The following is a 24,057-nucleotide window of genomic DNA, read 5'->3' on the forward strand; positions in this document are numbered from 1 at the left end:
GCATCTCGTAATTGTTACGAGATGTATCTCCACATTTTTTCTCATTTATTATTTCAATTTTATTATCTTTCTGTCTCCTTTCTTTCTCTTTCCTTTCTCTTTCTCCTCTCTCTCTCTATCTCTGATTTTATATTTCACTACAACTTGTTATACTGTTTAACGTTGCTGCCATCTTGATTTTAAGTCAGACATATTATCTTTTTTTTTTCAGATTACGATGCTCGAAAAGGTCGAAGGAAGACCATGTCTCTTCCGGACATCGAACCACTCAAGCTGGCAGCGCCCAAGAAATTTTTACTCGGGAACAACAGACCGGTAAATCAAAGATAAAAAGAATAATACATGTTTCCGATATATGCAGACATGACAGAGGCAGTACAGAAATACTTGACTGGTTTCACTGAGCTAGTGAGATTCAACGTTTCACCAACTTCCGACTTTACATGAATTTTGTCATTTATCTGATATGATGCTGGTGACGAGTTCTGAGATTGTCTGCGTTTGTGGCCATTATAATTGCATTTTGAAATCTTGATACCTTATTCCCACACAAAGATTGAATAAAGCATTTGCTAATTTGTTTGAGGGTGAAAATCTACAAAGAAAAAGCTGTCATGTTCCCATTTTCTCAGGAAATTCTATACATTGTGCTAAATTGTGTATTGAAAATGTCTATGGTCATCTGCCCGCAGAAGGGCTCTGGTATAAAATTTCGACCCGTAATCGAATTTAAGTGTGTGACATAATTCCACAATAAGAGTTTTGAAAACTCCTTCGTATGGTAAAATCATCATTTTTGTGATTTTTCGAACACCCAAGCCGTATGGCATTTGTAGCACCTAAGGTATATAGTATATAACTTATTCTTTGTACAATACCACTGCATTCCCAGCTCATGCATACAGGCAAAGGATAATAACAATTTGTCTCCTCTCGTATCTTAGCAACTGACACTGCAGCACATGGACATCCGTAGCATCTCGGAGTCCTCCACCTTTCTGACCCGAGCAAAGGGTCTCTCGGAGAGCGATGATGAAGAGTCGGAGAGTTTGAGCGGTCACCTGACTCCCGGTCAGGTGATTGCTCACGTGCCGACCATCCTGCCTGACATCGACCTGAGGAAAGGAGCCACGCCCAGTCAGCAGTCCTTCTCTCCCAGCACATTCAGAGAATACAACTCGAAGCGGCCGTCCCGGGCCAGCAGCCGTAACCACCACAAGAGCAAATCAGTAAGAATCAAAAAGCTGATTTATGTAGCATTGCCATTTGAACGAGTTCATAGACTCTTCTTATTGTTGCATGAAAGAATGAAAAGTCTGGAAAAAACGGGTACTAAGTATAAATGAAAGAGTATCAATACATATTTCAGAAACGGAGGCACACATTTTTTTTTCACATCAACTCCTCTCGTTGTAATCCTGTCGTTGTTATATCAGTAGTCATGAAATTAGAATAAATGAAAATGATTAAAATACAGTTTAAACGGTATGGGGTGAGTTTTACATGGACATCATTTAAATTGCCATTAGTATACTTTAGGTGTGGCACTCCTTCATCATCGGTCGATCGAGGCATAAGGATAACTAGTTTGTGAAACCTGTGATCGAGACATTTGCATATACCATGCAATGATGGAGATGATGATGACGACGACAACGACGACGACGATGATGACGATGATGATGACGATGATGATGATGGTAGTGGTGGTGGTGATTATGATGGTGATGATTTCTTTGTATTTCTGTCATTTCAAGGTGTCTCCACCCAACATTAACTACCCGGAACCAGCGGATGTTCAACAAAGGCGTGCCTCCGTTCCCATGGATACCAGGAAGGATGTGTCCGTCTTCATCCAAGTTGAGCTGCTCCAACCTAAAGACTGCTTCGTAAGTTATATTATCGGGATGGTGGCCTATGTTTGAGAATTTCTGATTGAAAAAAAAAAAACCCACACACACAACAGTATGCACCCAAAAATACCTCGTGCCGTGCACTGTCCTCTATGTAAAAGTAATCAGCTACTGAATAATAATGACTCAGGAAATCAGTTAAAGAATATCTAGAAATAAGACATATGGCATGGCTGATGCGATGACCTTTTCTGCTGGTTTGTGCGTTCAATCTATGGTTTTGTTTGATGTGTAAAGCAGTACCCTTGTTTTCTCCCAGTTGAACCTTGCACTATCACATGCATGTTTCTATTATTTATCCCTTTTTTCCTCTCCACTCGGCAGGGTCTCTCTTCTCTCGATCTAGAGCTCGGATTTGACACGTCACAATCTTCCGTCAGTCTGGTAAGTAGTGACGCATCTCAAATATACTTTTTATTCTTCCTCATAAAGATCCACGATGCGTCCTTTAGGCAACTCAAATAACATTTGGACATATACACTCAGATAAGATATCTTCTGCATTGTTGCACGGCATATCATGTATGCACTGACGTCTAAAGCAAGATGTTTCTCGACCAGAAATGCAAATGTTCATCATTACAAATTCTCTTTTAAGTCCTAAAGCACACGTGTACATGGTAGCCTTTGTAACCGTGTGCGCGTGGTCGTATGCTGTTGCATGGAACTGTTCTCCAAACTTAGATCATTGTTTATACACTTATTGGCCGGGTAGTTCACTCATTGCGTCACATTCAAATCGGTTTCTGAATAGATGAATACATGAAAAGGGCTTCTAATCAAGGAAAAACGTATTTTAGAGAAGTTTACTGTGATATATTGGCCTGGACGAAGGACGATGTTATTTTACAACGCAGGAAGTTGTGTACGTGTTCTTAGTTCCAGTGGGGTCTTGGAACAATCCCTTCACAGAATAGACGACCATTGTTGCTTATACAAATTGAGCCTGCTTAAAACAAACAAATGCTGTCATATCACCGGAATTTCATATGCTTCCTCTGGGAAACCTTTCTCGGATTTGTCAACCATTTTCTCCTTGTATTCATCTCTTGCAGGTTAGCCGAGGAGCCGAGTGTATCATGATCAAGAAGGACTTTTTCGTGAAGCACGCCACCAGCGCCGTCAAACGGAACGTCCGCTCCATGGTGTACCCGTACCCTTCGGCTGAGACGTTGCAGCAGAATCTCCAGAGCCACACGGACTGGTCGCACTACAAGGAAGAAACGCTCACGGGAATCCTGGGGGACAAGTCACGGTCGAGAGACCTAAAGACGTGACGCATCACGTGACGCATCACGTGACAATGGATCACGTGACAAACTCTTTCCTGAAGAAGATGCTTGGTGATGGTGGATCACTGCAGGTTATACGAGTATGTGCCTTTGCAGGAGAATCTCCATCATCAGATAATAATCAATGCAACTTTTGGTTCTCTATCAAACAGATATGATCACCTTTGTAACATGAGTGCAGCAGGCACTATTGCAGGTACCAAGTCAGCAAGTTGAGTACGATGCCAGACTTATGAAAACAAAAAAACAAACAAATAAAACAGGAAAATGCAATATTCAGGGTCAATATACATTTTATGCAAGTTAATGTGTTGTGTCCTTAAAAAGTAACAAATTGCGACAGTTGGGGCGCTCTCTCTGAAGTCACCAGGAAATGAAAATAACGACTAGGAGATATTCTGCTTTAAAGTATTGGGTCTATATACAATTCCACTTCAGATAGCTTGGTGATATTTTGAACCACAAAATATCATATACTGAACGGTACTTCCACCATTTAGACCTATACCACGAGTGCTTCTAATCAGGTGTGTTCGGCATACAAAATGTCTCAAAGAATAATGATGATGACAAAAATAATCTAACACTTCATAGATCAACAGTATGGTCGCTAAGATTGGGTATTGCCTTGACGAATACACAACCCCTATATAGAAACTAATGCACTTTGATTCGAAAGACCATTACAGAAAACATTGCGCACCTTGTGAAAATATCTTATGCAAAAGGGGCGCTTTTATGCGATGTCACTGACGTGAAACAGTGGTATACACTATGGTCATTTTATAAGTACATGTACTGCTCTGGTGTGAGACGATAAGGCTTGGAAGGGCACACTGTCATGTGATTTGCCTTTCGATAACTTATCAATATATGTTATGCCAGAATAAATGTCCACTAAGGCAGTCCAGTGCTCCATGAGCGAGCATGATGTGATGCATGTATTTATGCATTAAGGGAGATGTAATATTCATTCAGATTATTTCCGTTTATCATAAGTGCAGGACAAAGAAAATGTTTGTTAAGATTTTTATCCTATCAACTTCTGAAAGGGAACGACTTGAGGTAAGGTTAGATTTCATACACATGAAAAAAAAAATCCAAGATTTTACAACACAAACATACACACACACATGATGCGTACTAATGTAGAGATACACCAAGAGAAACAAAAATTAGAGATATAAGCAATACACAAACAGCATTTCAGAAATCAATGTGTTGTTTTTTTTTTATTCAAACCCTAAACACTTTGCATAGAAATTACATTTGCACTTGAAAAATAATAATAATCAGGCTATAATTCTGATGTAGGAACGGATAAAATGGTAAGACGTTCGCAAGTCCAGCAAATGATATTTGAAGTCAACTAATGAGACTTGGGTATGTATACGCTCACTGAACTTTGACCAGATCATGACTGTTGTGATCAGATTTCGTTTAATTATTTCGGTTTACATGCATGCATGTGGTTATCTCTTCTGTTCGAAATATACATCGTTAGTGATGAACTGACAACTCTCTTACTTCTTGTACCTTATCATAAAAGTCTATTATGAACGAACAAACACCTCGCTGTAAATTTGAAAGAGTTGGTAACAGGGTTCTTTTCGTAGAAGTCTGAGTAAGTTTCCATGACATTTCATGACTATGTAATTCATTATTTCCGTCCTTAGGTATATTTTGTCGGCTGATAACTTTGTCAGGTTGTGGAACTTGCTAACGGACGAATGTGCAATATGGGATCTGGGTATTCGTTTGTTTTTGTCACCTCTAAATGTTTTTATTGATGCAAAAACAACAATAAGCTTGCAAGCCTGTTATTGAGTGTAAAATATAGAAAAGACCCCATAATGGGAATGTGTGTTTTAAGTGTATGTACATCTGTGAAATAAATATTTTAGATCGATACCTCGACAAAATCTTCTTGCATCTCGTAGTTTTGTTTTGTTTTCTTTTGTTGTGTGTGTGTGTGTGTGTGTGTGTGTGTGTGTGTGTGTGTGTGTGTGTGTGTGTGTGTTAGGGATATAATTTACACAAGCAGCCATCTTGGAAGTGTGCAATCCCATTAACGAGTAATTTCAAACACTGACAAATAATGCAGTTGTACAAGCACTGTCGACGTGTTATGTTCTTGGCGGCATACTAAATAATACCTGACTCTCCCACCTCCCTGTTAGTACGATACAAAACTTCGAAGTGGAATTAACTCTGGCAGAGAAGGCCAAGTGAGGGAGTAGATACAAGTCATATCCCATATCTCTCTAGTCACAGCAGCTAGTATAAGTAGTCATGTGCAAATAAATTAACTAAAGTGTTTACTTCATAAGATGTTTATAAAGTGTCTACTTTATAAACATTTCATAAAGTGTTTACTTTACAAACTTTATAAAATGAGCTGCATCGGTAATCATTATCATAATGGTCCTCTCCCTCCGAACTAAAGTGTTTACTTTATAAACATTTTATAAAGTGTTTACTTCATAAACTTTATAAAATGAGCTGCATCGGTAATCATTATCATAATGGTCCTCTCCCTCCGTCTATAGGCCTACGTCTTCTTCCTTCCGTCAGTCTGTCTGTCTGTCTGTCTATCTCTCTCTCACACACACACACGCAGACACACTCACACGCACACAGACATACACATGCTTACACACACACACAAGCACATCTTCATATGCATTTCGTCATGATATCATATCGATCCCTCGGACACTTTCTTCTTGAACTGCACGACGTCTCCGAGAGTGTGGGATTTATAGGTCTCCCAGTCTGCCTGTTCCTGGAGTAGTTCTTGCAGGCGAGCCTTCGGGGGCCAGGGAGGCACCTGGATGGGAAAAAACGGTAGGAGAAATGGAAACATCCAATGATGCCGTGACGCCGACTTTTGTTGTTGTTTTTTATGACCTGTTTTCCAACAGGTGTTTGGCATTGATTTAAACGATCATTGGGACTTATATTAAGCGTTAAGTTTCCCTTTCGACCAGTTTTTGGCATAGAATCTTTTAGATTTTTTGTTAGACAGAATTTACCCACCTAAACAAACTACGAGAATTAAGACCGATGGCTTTCATACATGCATCAGATTCGAGTCCCCAACAAGCAGTAATGCCTTCTTTTTTTTCAAGGGAATTTATCATCATCGCGAAGAGGAGACTTAAGCAATTGTTACGTGGGTAGGAAAGACGTATACCCCATGCATGCAATAGAGCCCACATCACTTCATCTCTCATAACGAGTAAGGACAATCCAGCCAGGTGAAGCGGTCAAACCCATCACAAACCCGACTAGTGAGGCCCCGAGGGTCACAGTCACTGAGGTGACATCTCGCTATCCTGACAGACTTACAGGAGATTGCCATAATAATGAATGATACTGACAATGCTTAAATTACCATAACAATTATTCATCGATCTTCAAAAGCATGATACATCGCAGACATGGCGATATACTTGATACATAACACAATTATGCTGCAAGCATTCTAGAGTACATGATACCTCGTGACTAAAAATGATGACGTGATAGGCAAGTACACCCCATTCATGGCAGTAATGCAACGTTCTACTATGAAGAAGGCATTTTCACCTAAAAGGCGAAAGAAGGAAAAAGTATTTTTGCAAGGACAAATGAAAGGAATTTTCAGATATTCTTTCTCTATGAGATGCAAAGCTAGAACTTCATGATGTGACATGTAAACGGAATAGGCTCTGCAGTTAACCCTCCATATGATCGACTATCTGTTTTTACAGCATTATTCTGTCGTGAATCGGAATGAAATCATGCACTGAAATATTTCTTTCTAAAATCGTAAAGACATTCCTCCCTCACCGTGCGAACAAGGCGATCTCTGGCCAGTCCTGAGAGATGTTGCAGGAAAAAGCTCCTGGAGATGAGGATGCACTCTGCTCCGTCTGACGTCAGAGTTAGACTTGGGGAACCCCCGCTGAGTTTGAAGAAGAGTGACGCTAAACCCTGTGCGGAAAAAAAAATAACTATGGTACATCAGGGATGCTGAGCGGAATGGCGACAGCATGAATGTCACCGTAATAACAATCTCGATTAATCCAGAGTGGGGTTACACACAAACCATTTCTTTTTATTTGCTACAGAAAAGACCTCTAATTTCTTCAAGCCTAGCAAAAATTCACACACACACACACACACACACACACACACACACACACAAAAGCACAAAAACCTTAATCCGGTTTACAAACGAGCAGGAAAATATCTTCTTTTTTTTCGGTCTCTCTTTCGGTCCATTTTATTAGTGGATGAATCTCCAATATAAGCACAAATTCTCCATAAGCCGAAAGCGAAAAAGAAAATAAAAGACCTTTAGCTATGATGTGTACACGTCTTTGCGTCAGTTCATTGCAAACGTGCATGTTTGTTTGTTTTTGTTTTTTTTTTGGCGGGAAAGAAGGGGGGTGGTGTTGGTGGGTAAAAAGGATGAATAGTGATGATAAGACTTACGAATACGTCTCCGGCCTGACACCTGTGAAGACGGACAAACACCGACTTCCTTTCTTTGCTGCCCTCGCTCGTCTTGTCGGAGAGAAAGGACGCCATCAACGTTGTCTGTGTGCAGAACAACAATACTATAATTATTAAGCCTTGAGGCATTCACATTTTATTCACTCTTCTATGTTGACATCAATCTGGGTTTATACAAAAGATGGTAATAAATCTCACATTATGAAGATCAACGCATATATCATGCACATAGCATTTAGAAAAAAGTGGATACAAGTATAATGACAAAGAAACAAACTGACAAAATCGTAATGTCAGAATGTTAGATTCTCTATGACACCAGTCTATGACAATATGGTGTGCTCTATCGTCACGTGACAATTATTTTCTTTTGCAACAACAGCAATTTAATGCAGTTTGTCCATTTTGTCCATCTTGTACGTGTTATATCAAGGTCCAAACATGTTTCCCAAATTAATCTAACTCCAATCGATTCAATGAACAATGGTGATGACGAAAGTAATGTGGAGTGATGTAGTGGTAGTGTGATTTTTGAGAGCATGTATTTGGTACGTCCATTTGGGAGAGCTCCTGATTGGTGTTTGATATTCAAAGAAATCAAAATGTATGAAGTTAAGCTCTTTGCCTGTTAGGATATTGTCCTGTTAATCATGATCATACTTTAGCAAACCATGTGTCAGCTATCTAAATAATGATCCACTTACCGCAACTTCTGCCAACCGCGGACTGTGGCTGCGAGCCTCCAGGCTGTCCAGCACTGCAAAGAATGGAAGACAAAAAAATATAATTTTTACATCTCCTATTATGCATAGATACAATTTATGGAGATTACATTACCGGAAATTGACGCTCGATATGTTGTCATGTATAAGTTTTCATCTTCCATCTCTTTACATTCGGCTATACGTTACTGATGCAGGACCTACTTCAGTCGGCTCTTTCTACTCCTGATCCTCTTCATGCATCATTCGTTTTTCTTCATGAGAATATCAAACTGCTGCTTTTGATTCTTCTTTCATCTTCTTTCTTTTCTTCATCTTCTCCTCTTACATTTTCCCTTCTGATTATTAATTCTTCTTTTCTCTTTCCTTCCCATTTCTAGTTCGACTCTTTCACTCATTATTCTAAAAAGTTTGATACTTCTACTTATGCCAAGGCAATAGAGACAAATGATAAATTGAATAGAACGATATTCAGAAAAAAAAATAACCATCGGGAAGTGGACAGCTGCTTTCTGACTCACGTGAGATCGGCTCCTCGGCTTCCAAAACATCGGCGTTGCTCGTCTTCGGCTTGTTCTGATAGAGCTCGGTGGAGAAGACTTTCCTTGCAGCGTTGGCGAATCGTTTGGAGGCCGAATTTCCCCTCGAGGACTCGGCGCTCTTCGGCACTGACTCGGTCAGACTTTCGGCGTCCGAATGCTCCGATACTGTAATGATCGGCGGCAGCTTCGCTCGGCTCTCTACAAGATTTTTTTACAAGCATGGATATGTGATCAGAGCACTCTCATTTTCTTACAAGTGAAAACTTTGCTGTCACCAAGAACTAACGGAATATAAGAATAATTGGTCCATTGATTTCGTGGAATCGGTGTTTGCTCAATTTCACTATTACTCTAGATGGCTGCGGCTGAAAACATTCTATACTGTCTTGTGTGGAACGTGCAATACATTGATATTTTCAGGTATGAAGAAGAAGAAGGAAAAAAAAGAAGACATGACATTACGTATTAGTGACAGCCTGATAGCTTTATGTCCACTCGCAAGGGTTGAAAATATTTTTACAGTGTAGTTGGTTCCAAAGTGGTACACTGCATCTATAATCAAGTGAGTTTAGGTAGTATGATATAACACACCATTAATGAGTTTGGTATGGTATATTTTTGTAGATTGAAGAATTCAAGATATTACTCCCAATCCACGATTCTTATTCATCATATCACAGTCAAATAGATGAATTCAGCATCACAAACTGAATATATCAGCGTCACTTCACACATTGATACTATTCAACATGTCATTTATCATGTATGAACCTAATGTGAGAGTAAATCCGACTTACTCAGATTGACTCTTGTAGGCGGTGGGGCCTTCGTGGGATTGGCCCGCTTCTGCCGGGTGTTGATCAAACGGGGAGTCGGCGACTGAATTCGTGGTTCCTTCAGCTGCTTCAATACATCACACGCCCCCTAATTTAAGCAAAAACAATTTGATTAGTGGCATCTTAATTATCTTTTTTTTTTCATTTCTTATATGGAGGGCAGTATTTACATCGTAGTGATAATGAAATGACTACAATGTCAGAGTATATTTTGTTATCTCCATTGTATTTCTTTATTGATAACGAGAAAATAAGAAACGTTTAAAATAATGAGCCTGAAAATCACGACAAAAACTTACTTAACGGATCATGACAATTTGAATAGAGCAGAATTGATAAACACACATGCAGGAATTGACATATTAGTACACTGTAAAAACATCGGTGTTACATTTAACACCACGGGTGTTAAATCTAACACCGATCAAACTTCAATAAAGGACCACACCCACAGGTGTTAAAAATGCACTGTGATGGTGTTGAAAAGTGTTCACCTGACACTTCGTGGTGTTAATTTGACACTGTACCTGGTGTTATTTTGACACTGTACTGGTGTTAATTCAAAAATGACACCACATGGTGTTGATTTGACATTTGCTGGTGTTAATATCACTGGTTTAACACCCGTCCAGCTTCAATAAGGAACCACACCAGCTGGTGTTACTTTGGTGTAAATTTATTTTCACATTTTTTTCAAAAATCTAGTATTTTAATGTAAAATTTCTAATTGTCTTGTTTAAATTAAAAATCAACAAGAAGCGCAGTTACTAAGAAACTCTTCAAAAAACAGTTTAAAATTTGGAAATGACACCCGTAGGTGTTAAATTAACACCATAAATGAGCACCGAAAATTTAACACCAGCTCGGTGTTCACTATTTAACACCTGACTTTTTGCAGTGTACGCATTTAAGACATATTTTTATGCAATGATATAAGAGTATCTTAAGCCTTTGCATTGAAGAAAAGAAAATGTGTAAGTACACTTCATTACTTAATTCATCAATACTTTATTTAGAGTTTGTACATGATTATGCTTCTTCAACAAATGCCCTAACGAGTTAGAACTCTGTATTAGCTTGAGTAATTTGTCGTTGGGCTGAAATCGCCATCATGTCAAGTGACAGTGAGAGTTACCACGTGGGGAAATGTCGGTCCAAGATATTACAATATCTAGTGTAATCAACTTTATAAATTCATTATCAATAAGTTGTATAACATCGCAATGTTTTGTCTGCAAGTGGCATGATAAAGCCACCATCTAAGTTAAACTGAATAAAGGGTGATACTTAAGTGACCCGAAAGAGAATGTAGAATATTTCATAAATTCAACTCAATTCAATTTATTTTACAAAACATTCACATTTAACACAAATTATTGTAACACTAATTTTTGAAGATACACTTTAAAAAATGTTGAAAATTACACTTTAGCGATGACATACCGACTTAATGACGTAGATCCACTCGGACTGGTTGCTGTTCCGACAAATGACAGCGCCCCTCCGGAAGTAGGCCAGCATGCAGACAGTCGGGTTGTTCTTCGGTAGCTTCTCGACCGGCCAGTCCTGGAACGCCTCGATGGTCTTCATGAAACTCTGCAGGTCGTTGTCGCCGCCGTCTTCTCTGTCGTTTTTCTGCATGAAAATGTTGACGTACGTCTAGGCGAGAGAGAGAGAGAAAAAAAAAATAGTCGTTTATAACAATAATCACGTATTCTGTGGTGAGGGCACTGCTTGAATTTACTGCTTCAGCATCATCTCGCCCTATCATTGTTTGGTAATAGGGCTTTTGGAAAAATGGTACAGTACAACTGTACCATCATTATGGCATAACTCCCCCTCAGCATTAGATGTACATGATAGATTTTGACAAATTAAAATTTCTGATAAAAACTCATCTTTTTGATGATTGTTACTACTAATTACATGTGAATATAGAGATGTTTCGATTATTTTGTTTCCATGTATACACGCATAGAGACTATCATATGGTATTATGCGTTCGAGAACCGATTATCATTATTATATCTACATATCTAACAAAGATAACCTTTCAGCATGGTATTCAGCGAGCCCATTTACGATGCTACAGATTAATCGACAACAACAACAACAGCAAACTCATTAGCTACAATTACTGGTAGCCGTTGGCTTAAATTTCATCACAAATAAAGGCCTACACGCTGATCGTCTTCGTTCATTAAGTGTATCTCAGGATTTGACTTCAGGTGCGTTTGAGACAAAAACAAAAACAAAACACAAACAAAGAAACAAACAACATAATCATACGAAGAAAAAATGTCATGCGGACATGAAAATTCAACTGGTGTGCATTACTTGTCAGTGTTGAATAGTTATTGACCAAGCGGTTAGTCGGTCGCTGAGTTCATCAATAGCACGAACACAATGGCCCGAATTTCCAAACGTGGCCGATATTCAGATCACGACTTAACTAAATAGTCTAAATCGTTTAGACCATGTATCATTAGATCTTGTGTCCTGTTTAGGAAATGTTACGTCAAATGGCTAAATTTAGACCATGGACTTTATATAGGCTATGGTTTTAAAAATTCATGGTTTAGAAAGCTAGGCGAAGTTTCTGGATTCAGGCCATTATGTGTGCTAATTATTTCCATGTCTACGTATAAACCACCAATTCGACAACAAAATCTTTATGCTATGAAGGCATGATTTACTTCAGGCAAGAAAAAAATGAAAATGGAAAAAATAAAGAATTTAGAAACAATATTTTACACTTCGTCTAGCTACGATGGTTCTTATACATTTTTATACCTATCTTGCCATAAAATTTGTTCATTTGCAACACATTTTTTACAATATTACTCGGTTTTGATGCTGTACCTCTTTATCGATTGTAAGCACTTCGACGTCTTCCTGACATATGACCGTATGAGGGCGTGGTTCGTTCATCAGCAATTCCTTTTCCTGTTGACAAGAAAGACAGCAACCTTGTTTATACAGACATATGAACAAGTTAGTGGAGAGTAATTACTGACAATATAAGCAAATAAAAATCATTAAAGGGATTATACAGTTTCGGTTGAGATGAGGTTTCATGTTTCAAACGTTTTTTGGTGAAGACTTTTTGAGATAATGAGAAACCTCTTATGAAATATGAAAGAGCATATACAGGACTCCACACTAACTTTTTTTTTTTGGTGGCCCGATGGGGCCACCAAAATCATCAATTTCAAATTTTTGGTGGCCCGAGAGAAAAATTTGGTGGCCCGAAAAAAAATTAAAAAGTCCTGTTTTTTTTTTTATGAGTCAAATATTTAAGTTTTATCATAGTAAGAATTGGAAGCAGGACATACCTACTCATAAATAAACCTCAACAAACTCGCAACACTCACTCTCAGGCACTCATTCAGTCTTTTTTATCCATTCTTTACACAAATTTAACAGCTAATTCCCGGCGCAAAAAGTTACGAATTTATTGACATACTTTTCAACAAAAAAAAAAAATGGTGGCCCGAGGCGGGCCACCAAATTTGAAATTTTTTGAAATTTGGTGGCCCGACTTTCACTTTTGGTGGCCCAGGGCCTCCGGGCCACCATTAGTGTCGAGCCCTGGCATATAATTCTAATAGAAATTGAGAGTTTATTTGATTAAAATTGGTTTTGAAATGGCTGAGATATCAAAAAAAAAACCCGTCCTGATAAAAGGTGGGACATTATCCTTTATTAGGATCACTTTGTTTTGCTTTATTTTGGGATATCTCAGCAATTTCGAAAAGGATTTTCATCAAATACACTTGGAATTCCTCTTGGAATTGTATGCTTCTCAAAATTTCATAAAGCGGTTTCTAAGTATCTCACGAAAAGTAAAGAGCTGAATTCTCACCTCAGCCAATACTATACTATCCCTTTGATTAATCAATCAACTTAACAATGGAGCCGTGAAAGCATTCATCTTCAAAGCATAAGTTTCAGACAAAGAGATTTACAGGGGTACATCTCTTTTTTTTTCAAATCACTTCTAGCTGATGTGTTGGAATCAAGACATGTCCCTGAATAAAATGTTTCTCTTGTTCAGAAATATTTCCCTAGTCGGCGACATTGCTAATCTGACTCCATTTTATATGTTTTACGAAAGGTTCAAATTAAATGGGGCAAATCAGTCATTTCATTGTTCATGCAAGTCCATTACTTTGGAATAAATCGTTATAAGGTATGCGAGAAACTTACAATATTGATATAGGCAAAGTTCGAATTATTAACATCTTTTGAAGTTTATCCGCAAGTTGTTTGTCTCGTTCTACATTGTTTATTATGCGCTGTTCTATATTTGTATCATTTTAGACTTTCACTTATTTTAAGCGCCTTGGGCACTTCTGTAGATATGGTGCTTCATAAGTAACCATTATCATCATTGTGAAAAATATGCGTAATACAATATGTATGAATGTTGTTGATGTGTACGACTGTGTGTATGTATGTAGGCCTTATGTGTGTAGATGTATAAATATATACATGTGTGTATGCACTGTAAAAACATCGGTGTTAGTTTTAACACCATGGGTGTTAAATCTTACACCGATCAAGCTTCAATAGAGGACCACACCCACAGGTGCAGAAAATGTATTGTGACGGTGTTAAAAAGTGTTCACCTGGCACTTCGTGGTGTTAATTTGACACTGTGGCTGGTGATATTTTGACACTGCGCTAGAGTTAATTCATTAATGACACCGCATGGTGTTGATTTGATATTGGTGGTGTTAATTTCAATGGTATAACACCCGTCCAGCTTCAATAGGAGACCACACCAACTGGTGTTACTGTGGTGTAAATGTATTTACACATTTTTTCAAAAATCAAGTACTTTATCGGAAAATTCTTCATTGTCTTGTTGAAGTTCAGAATTAACAAGAAATTCAGTAACTAAGAAACTATTAAAAAAAAAACAATTTAACACCATGAACGAGCACCGGAAATTTAACACCAGCTCGGTGTTTCATATTTAACACCGGACTTTTTGCAGTGTGTAAATGGCATAATTATGCATGTGTAGATACAACTGTGCGAGGAGACGAACTAAGAAAAGGAAAGGCAGATAAAGAAGCAGGTTTTTGATCGTCTTACCCCAAACGAGCTCCCTAGGCGCAAAAAGTTGACCAGTCTCACTCGAGCCTGATTGGTTCCCTGGTCTATTGTTGTCGTGGTAACCAGCGCCGTGCCGGACAACATCAGGTAGAAATTCTCAGCTCGATGGCCCTGTCGTATGATCACACGTCTCTTTTCGATACTAAACAAAAGAAAAAAACCCACCCATAACCGTAGTTCAAAATATGTCAGGATATAGCAGAAAATACCGCAACATGGCGCGTGGATGGTCATCAGATCTTAACAAATATTACCAAACTCAGAATGGGAAGATAAGGTCTTCTTTATGCAGGGCAACCTCTTCAATGTTGATACTGCTCTACCAGAGGGCCCTGCCATTATTATTACCCTAGGCGTTGCCAGGTATTAATTTATACACCTGGGTCGAGAGGGATATTGTGGATATTACTACTGTAGTTATAGAAATAATTAATGACTGTAATCATTGTATATGTAATTTCAATGGAAACGGATTGGTCGTAAAGTTAATCATCCATATTCTAAACAAAGAATTAAAAGAAAAGGAACATTGTGCAAACTACGTGAATCATTGCCGAGACAAGCAGGTAATAGAGGTTGAATGTATTGTATGAAGGAAACGACTCTCAATGGTTAGAATAAATTATCTTTAGTTGTTGCTCGGACCTATATAAATTCCTCACATGTGACAACAGCATCACGACAAGCTATAAGATGAGAGTAAATTACTGATATATAAACTAAAACTTTGTCTAAAATACGTATGGTTATCTTCATGACCAACTTGACTTTGTTAAACATTGTTAGTTTGCATAGAATTATTATTATTATCATTATTAATACTATATTATTATCTTTTATTATTACTATTACTATTATTGATATTCTTATTATTATTGCATTTTTTTTTGCAGTTATCATGAATAATTCTCATCTTGCTTTATCATTGTTATCGTTATTCTTAGAGAGAATTATCACTGATGTAAGATTTACTCGTTGTACCTGTTGTACCAGCCGAACTTTGCCATCGCTTCTTGCATCTTGATGGGGAATTCACAAAACGTATCCAACACGCTTCTTAGACATATTAATACCTGTTGGAAACACAAAGAAAGACGTGTTGGCATTGTAAAAACTGGTCCTACGCTAGCCATTATGACTATTTCAAAGGGGTATGCAATGATTGAATGATAGTAGTGACCATGGCAATGACTCACACATCTATATCGGATTTGTTGCTTTATGGCTGTATCATATGAACTGCAATCATTGCACCTTGTATGTATTAGTTGTAAATTGCTTTGTGAAATGGTGTCATGCTGGTATTATACTACAACCAAGAACTACTGTAATTCATGCGACTTTTGGTATTAGACTGTGATACTCTTACTTGAAATAAAAGATAACAAATCTCACTTGATTGGGTTGATTCACTTGAGTCATTTCCCTTCTCTGAAATAAACAACACTCCAGGTACAAACAAATTGTCAAATATTTACTAGTAATCAAGTCAATATATCGCAACCAGTGGGTAGTCACAAAGATTTAAAAATGGAATTTCAGTGTACCTTGTTTATTTCCTCCGGAGTTCGATCCTCTACTTCTTTTGTCATTATTCGCTTCACTTCAGCACTGAGTTGTCCCTAGAAATATACGGAGAGAATGAATACAGAAAAAAAAACCCCCGATGGATATATGTTGGATAATCGTAGTACATGGTGTGGTTCTATCAAAGTTTGTGGTGAATCATACCTTTTCAGAAGTAAGACAGGTTATTTTGAAGCTTGTACATTGTGAAAATCAATTGTTACTTTTCCATTAAGCGACCGTCTCAATAATATCATTGATCGCCAACACATCTTAGTTTGATATTAATCATAAGCCGAGTCTCGTTGGTTTAACCAAACTCATAAAATTCACAATGGTTCATTCGGAACGGTTAAAAGGGGATAGAGATGGTTTCTGTGTAAAATCAATATTCTGAGAGTAATGTTGGTTACCTCGCACACCTGTTCGGGGCAGAAAATAAGTCTTTACATTATTGTATATTCTCTGCACCATGCGAGGTCATACGGTTTAAGTGAACTGTGACCCGGATAATGTTCCATTAATTGCTCTGAAGTTTGCATCGATTGCGTAACCCTTTCGATGTATAGTAGCTCAGGCTTAAGTGAGAAAATCGATGCGTGTCGATAAAAGCCCTACCTTTGGCGGCTGGCTACACACTGTATAGAACTTTCTTACTTGCTGGTGGCGCCGTTACAGAAAGAACGAAGATAACTTAAGTCTACTGATGCATTACAGTCCGACGGCCCCCATGTATTATTTGCAAGCAACCACTACTCAGAACCGTCAACAGATGGGAATTAATGACATAACGTCGGCCTTATGCCAAAAGGGCCTTAAAGAACTTCCCCTGTTATGCCAAAAGGGCACTAATAGTGTACACAGTCTATAGTGTTAAGGGCCTTTTGGCATAACAGCAGAAGTGGTTTAAGGCCCTTACCTTATGCAGTGAGTACTGTTATTTGGACTTCATTCAAGTTTTAAATTAGTAACTCAACACACACGTGTGTGTCAAACACATGGCACATGAAGACACGCATGCCTTGATTCACCATCATCATGCCTTACACTTTCTCCTTTACGGTACACACGACTACATGCAGGGATATAAGAACTTAGGTTTAAGAACATAAGATCTTCATGTATCTATTACATTGTTACATTATAACACATTTAAGTAAGAATCTGTTACATGTGACTAAATTGAACTTTTTATTGTTATCAAAAGGAGAGATCAGCGATGTATAGTTTGTACGTGTCACGCACTTACAAAGTATTCTATTATATATTTCAATAATTATGGTAAAGAAACGAAGAATTAGCTATTGTTCTAGCATTCATGCTATTACAATGAAAAGACACAGCCAACAGTTAATTATATTTCTTGTCGTTTTCATAAGGGATTGGCAATCTAAGATTTTTTTTCCTATTTACATTTTGTGGTTCTAATTCGGCGTTTTCTGATTTGAATTCTGTTTGTTTGTATGTTTGTTTGTTTTTTTGATAAAACAAAACAAGACTTGTCATCCTAAGAAATGGTTTCTTCGTGGTAAAAGAAATATTTGCACATTCGACAGAGGCTGCTACGGTGAACTCCGATTAAAACGAACGCGGTTATAACGAAATTCCGGTTACACGAAATAAGAATTTAGGCTCCAATATTATCAGCTCTATGTTCTTCATTGTGTATTTGTTCGGTTATAACGAAATTTTGATATAATTTTGTTATAACGAAAGAAGACTGCCGGTCCCGAGCACTGTGTTATAACGGGAGTCCACTGTACATAAAAGAGAGTGGACCTGTACACAGTAAGTCTGGTGTTCATAGGATCAGACGTGCTTGGATGATTTCGTATGACGACTAAAACCAGTTACCTGGAACAAGCCACAAGGAGCTGGCATTATTCCTTTTACCCGTTTTCAAGAGAGTACCATTATTGCCATTCTCATTCAGCTATAAATATACAGGGGCCTCTCCAGCTATAGGTTGTCAGTTTGTTATCATGCAAGCAAGTTACATCGTGATTACTGCGTTTTCTGAAAAAAAAAAAACTGTTTTTTGTAAAGGCCTATTTCTTTACAGCTTCAAGCGTATAAGGGCATCTCAAAGTTAGAGACGCCTTGGGTGGATAATCTCTACATTGGCTGGAAGTAAACTTTTCCCAATCTTTCACTTTTATTTGACTTATACCCTTTATTGTCACCAAACATCGGAATGGTGAAGATGAACATTAGCGGGCAAAACCTGTTTCTGTTTCGTTTTGATCGAATAAAGCGAAGCAAAACAAGACAAATCAAGATTACACCTTACCTCTTTCTTGGCCTTGTAATGGTTGGGATCAAAGAACAAGCCAGATTTATTTTGTGGTGACGGCGGTCCACCGAGACAAATGCCATCTGCTGTCTGGTCGTTCTTGTATCTAGAAATAAATATAAACCCGCTGTTTCTTTCCATAAAAAACAAAACGACAAACAGACAAGGAAAAGACCGCCCGAATATAAACATTTCTATCATGCTAAAATTCTGTATAGATACGTGAAGTTTTCTCATGTATATGGATTCATAGAATTTCATATATTAGCACCGTAAGTATAGGCCGGCACCACGTAACTATAGCACCACAAAGGAAATAGAATGTTCCAAATCATGGCAGTCCTCAAACGCGTTGTTGTCTGCATCTTACTGTTACGGTACAAGTACAAGGTTCTTATTGTTACGGTATAAGGTATATAGAGTAATGATAATCATATATATTCACATATAATGAATTGTATATACATCATAATTATATCTATATAGATATAGATATGAATATATAATGATCCGTGTGCACAGTGCATGTGGTCTAAGTAGATACAATCCGACATCAGAGATCATCCTGATCATACAGGAGAATTCAAATATAGTTGACAATAATTATATATACTTGAAAGTTGAATAAGAATGATATGAAACCCGAACTCACTTACGTCAAACTTTTCCTACCGAAAGAAATGCACATTGCCATGTCCCGGTAAACGAATGTATCATTTATTTTCTGGCAATAGATAAAGCGGAATACCTACCTCCTACTTATCTGGAAAGATCTCATCACCATCTGCAAAAGTCGAACCGCTTTCCGGAAACGATCACACGACTGATGGAATGAGAACACATGACAATATTTGCGTTACTATCACCTCAAAAACATCAAGTTTTCATGTTTCTCCTATTTGGACTTCACCTAATAAGCAAAAATAAGCATCATTCGCGTCAGCTTTTGGAATACGTGTACATTCATTTACAATGGATTATTAATATTGGTTGCATACAGCCCTATATTAAACATAATAATTCTTCTTAATGTGACTTTTAACGGGCAGTGGTACATTACATGTACATTGTATAGCCGTGTCCATAAAATTGACCGTGGAGTGATAAGTAATTTGGGTTACAAATAAGAAATGTTCTCCTCGAAACAGAAGTATATTCTAGGTAAATACATCGTACTATAGTGTACATTTTCCTCATCAGCCTATTCGACAACAGCGTAAAAAAAACAAACAAACAAACAAGACAAATATTGTCACTTTCAGCAGTTTAGGACATGGCTCGCAACTAACCAAGTATCACGAAAACTACAATATGTATGTTTAACGCTATGAATGTGTAATTTTCTCGATACATAATAAATATACTAATATAGGTCTATATATAACTTTGATGCAAAACAAAGATAAACACCATTTCCCAATATTTCAAAGTAAGGTTATCATCAAATAGAGAATTAAATCTTTTCAATGATTTTGCACTCGTTATATAACAAGTGTTTTTAAGATTTTTCCAAAATCATCATGTCTCGTTTTCTTTAATTTTCAGCACATTAAATCTCAAAAATCTCAAACTTATGAAAATGGATATCTGTAATTGCAGCTACACTCTTCACAATACAGTTACAATTGTTGCTGACATCCCAATATCAGACTTTCTGAGTGATACTGGTATATACAGCGCGTAGAGGTAATGCAAATAAAACAAGCCAGCGACCATTAACTTTACCAAGTTTGGTGTGGCGGGTATGGCCATGAGTTGTACGTTGAGCAGGTGTCTGCTGCGTCCACGTCTGATTCGTCTACCGTCTCGCGGAGAGTCGTGTAAGCTCTCACGACTCGAGCTCCCGCTTCTTCTTCGAAGGCTCGATGACCGCCTCGTGCGGGAGACGTGACTTCGACTCACGCTGGAGCGTCGCCTACCCAGGCTTCTGGAGTTCGTCGAGGAGTCTTTCCTCCCACCTAGGTTCAGCAGGCTCATCTGTTTGGATAACGTCTTCGGCTTTGGGCGATCAACGGAGTATGAGTTGACGATATCTACAGTCCCGTCGCTGAAGTTGCTAATCCGGCGCGCGTAGAGGCGCTCGTCGTAGACATCGCTGATGGCCTCGTTCTGCTGAGCGAGCTCGTGCAGCGCCTTCAACCGAAAACTGGAACTCCGTCGAAGATTTCGACGCCGTTGGGGCTCTCCGCTGTGGACTTGGGCAACTGCACGTTGTAGGGCAGTTGGAGAGTTTGATGTGCTTGGGAGTTGCGACGAAACAAATACATTTTGACCACTAGTCCGACGAATGAAAGGAGTTCTTTTGATCGATCTGGTCATCGACTGAGTTGACATTCGACGTCTACCAGGTGGTCGGCTCAAATCACCAGTATTGTAGGAACATGTAGCTCCTGCATTCTGGCCGTCCGAAATCGTAGCCGGTAAACGACTCAACGTCGAATCCAACACCACAACGCGTGACTTAGTACTTCTGGTTTCATCTCTCACCTCGGAAATATTTGTCGCTGGGTCAATGGGCTTTAGGATTTGTCCTCCTCCTTGGATCGAGGGAAATTCCACTCGTCCTGCCGTCATTTTGAAAGCATATAGGACTATGTGCAATCAATTGGACTTGGTAGCCATTAGCTTGCAGAAACAATGTGTAAAGGCAGTGAATACACTGGCGTTGGACCTTTCCGTACGCCCCTTACATGTTTCCTTACAGCTGTAGACTATTCTGCACTAAAAGGGACGCATGATTTCACCATTCACAGCTCAGCTTTTTGATCTGACAAATCTGAGCGATACAAATTTGTCGAAAGAATAAGCTCTATACTAGTCAAAGTATCAGTCCATTTGCACTTGAGACGCCCGAAACAAGGCAAAACTATTATATCACATTCTTAAAATCTCACGTGAAATTCTTGTTCTATCCAAAGGCGTTTATCCAAACACATTGAGTTCGCAACCTAGAAAAAGTCGATGCACCTGGGCTCGCTTAGACTCTATAATTTGATGTGATGTTTAGAGTCCCAAGCTGTGTCATCAGCTCCAGCCTTTTGAAAATCTCTTATATTTGCTGAGTATGTTTCTTATGCGCATCTAGATCCGAGGCAGATGTATGAAGCACAAGTCCAGTGGCTTGGCCACCTGATCAAGCCTCATCTGCTCAACCAGCAGTCAATGCAAGTGATCCCTGGGGTGCGATGATCGTTGTTTGGCAAAATATCAAAGAAGGAGATGCATCAACAAACACCGAAAGAGCGAGATGGGACATGGCGTAATATGCGCCCTGTCGAAGATTATGCTTGCTGCACAATATTGAAGGCCCTGCCAGTCAGAACGCAATAATAATGGATTTTCCCCAGAGGGGCATTTCGCTGGCCACTCCACCAGCAAGTTGGGCGTAACATGCAGGTGTATCCAAGATACACAGAACTAAATGTTCGCTATAATGCACAGATCGATCGCCTGTTTAGATGGTGTGCTATACATATTGAGGAAGGACGTCCCCATTGGTCACAGCTTAAAGGGCATTGCCTTCCTCGCACTGACCAAGGACAATACCCCGGACGAACTTAAAGAAAGGGTTGATCGATTAATTAGGAGCAGATTCGCTCGATAGGGTACGTAATCCCTTTCCGTTCCTGAAAGGCCCCTCTCCGAACGGTCATTGTCCATGGATCAGGTCCACGTTCCTTTGTTGTCAAAATTACGTGAATGAAGATGGCGTGTAGTCTGAACTTGAATTCCGTGAGGATTCGTTGCACATTCGTGAAATGAAATATGTCTGCTTTCGCGATCTTCAAGCCAAAGGTAGGGTGTGGTCCACTCGAAGACCTATCCCACAGATGCTTTTGAAATTGGGTCTTCCTTCACTAGGAATCCGGGATTTACGCGTTCTCAAAAGATTCTGAAGTAAGGACTGATTCATCTTAACAAGAGGAAGGCAAAATTCCTATCCATCGTTGAAGATGGCAAGGAATCGATTGCGAATGAATAGACGGCAAATACATCTGGATTGCTGTTTGTATTCATTTATGGAAGGAAGAAGGAAGACCAAGGTAATAGAAGTGAGTGACAGGGAGGATGCGGTGCACCTATCAAATGGCGATGTTTCCACCATATCAACACCCATTCTCCCACACACAAAATATAATATACAATACAAACATATGTCCTGATAGATGCGTACATACATGAATTTATACATCTATACACACCGACATCGACGCACAAACACACACACACACACACACACACACATTATATATATATATATATATATATATATATATATATATATATATATCTTGGAATTTTCCACGTGTTGAACTTCGAATGTTGTAATTATTAGAAGAAAGAGTCTCAAGTACGCCATGGATCCAACGATTACAAAAAATTTTTATTACAAAATTTTCGGTCTGCCTCAGACCTTCGTCAGTGCAAAGACAATGATGGACAATGATAAACATGAATCATAACAACAATGCTATGCGCGTCATGCGCGTAGTGCGTTGCCCTGGAGCTGCGTTGTCAAGGAGAGCTCTGGTCACTGGAGATCTTCTAATAATTATATATATATATATATATATATATATATATATATATATCTACATTATATATAATATAAACCTGAGAATAATTTTTCGAGCGAGTTTTCCCACAGAGAAAGATGGTTATCATGAGCCTATCATGGAAACCATAAGCCTCTGAAAATGTTTCTTTCGAGGAAAACTTGTTGGCCTCTTGTGTTTCAAACGTAATGATTATGGCTATAAACCCCCCTTTTCAAAGGGAAATGAAACCTAGATATGCGTGTGGATTGGATGAATGCAGCAATGCATGTACTAGTAGAACATATCAGCGAAGTTTGAAGAAAATCGGACAATACGTTTTAAAGTTATGGATTTCTAATATATCGGAGCAGCCAACGCTGGATGTGACGATTTCTGCAGTTTGTGAAGTCACGTTGGTACAACGATATTACGAAATATAAAGAGAATCCCCCGAAATATATATATATATATATATATATATATATATATATATATATATATATATATATATTAATGAAAAGTACACGCACCTTCCTCGAATTGTTACGGACATAAAATTATGTTAAAGGTAATATTACTCTCCGTGCTTTCTGAAAGAGTTAAGTCAAGTGCTCTTTCAGTTAAGTTCAGCATGCTATAAAAATTAAAATTTGTTGAATTTTCTTTGTATCGTTGTCTATAGGGCCTACATGACATCAAAAAGCGTTGTAATCTACTCATCCAGCGAT

General features: G+C 38.5%; 2 protein-coding genes across 2 annotated transcripts in view; one reads left to right on the forward strand and one right to left on the reverse strand.

Annotated features, from left to right (window-relative positions):
- LOC140235399 (uncharacterized) overlaps window positions 1-3,190 on the forward strand; it is a 33,002-nt gene extending 29,812 nt beyond the window's left edge. The window contains exons 11-15 of the mRNA XM_072315425.1: window positions 212-315; window positions 945-1,229; window positions 1,758-1,889; window positions 2,238-2,297; window positions 2,969-3,190. Coding sequence (XP_072171526.1) covers window positions 212-315; window positions 945-1,229; window positions 1,758-1,889; window positions 2,238-2,297; window positions 2,969-3,190 — 803 coding nt within the window. The remainder of the gene's footprint in view (window positions 1-211; window positions 316-944; window positions 1,230-1,757; window positions 1,890-2,237; window positions 2,298-2,968) is intronic.
- Window positions 3,191-5,903: 2,713 nt separating this feature from the next.
- Window positions 5,904-21,365, reverse strand: LOC140235400 (uncharacterized). Its single transcript, XM_072315426.1, has 14 exons — window positions 20,517-21,365; window positions 19,544-19,614; window positions 18,789-18,924; window positions 16,480-16,554; window positions 15,914-16,005; window positions 14,912-15,074; window positions 12,671-12,754; window positions 11,252-11,467; window positions 9,770-9,896; window positions 8,952-9,170; window positions 8,413-8,465; window positions 7,688-7,792; window positions 7,040-7,183; window positions 5,904-6,035 (listed from the first exon to the last, which is right to left on the reverse strand). The coding sequence occupies exons 1-14, from the start codon at window positions 21,363-21,365 to the stop codon at window positions 5,904-5,906; spliced, it is 2,466 nt and encodes an 821-aa protein (XP_072171527.1).
- Between the last annotated feature and the right edge of the window lie 2,692 nt (window positions 21,366-24,057).

The sequence above is a fragment of the Diadema setosum genome, chromosome 11, assembly GCF_964275005.1.
Source record: "Diadema setosum chromosome 11, eeDiaSeto1, whole genome shotgun sequence".
Lineage (NCBI taxonomy): Eukaryota > Metazoa > Echinodermata > Echinoidea > Diadematoida > Diadematidae > Diadema > Diadema setosum.

Bases quoted from the DNA above. Each gene is read 5' to 3' on its own strand.
- LOC140235400 (XM_072315426.1), bottom strand. From the start codon at position 21,365: ATGACGGCAGGACGAGTGGAATTTCCCTCGATCCAAGGAGGAGGACAA. The intron at 18,925-19,543 runs GTAGGTATTCCG...TTTTATGGAAAG, and splicing joins TCTTTCCAGATAAGTAGGAG to AAACAGCGGGTTTATATTTA. The intron at 11,468-12,670 runs GTACAGCATCAA...TCTCTCGCCTAG, and splicing joins TGCTTACAATCGATAAAGAG to ACGTACGTCAACATTTTCAT.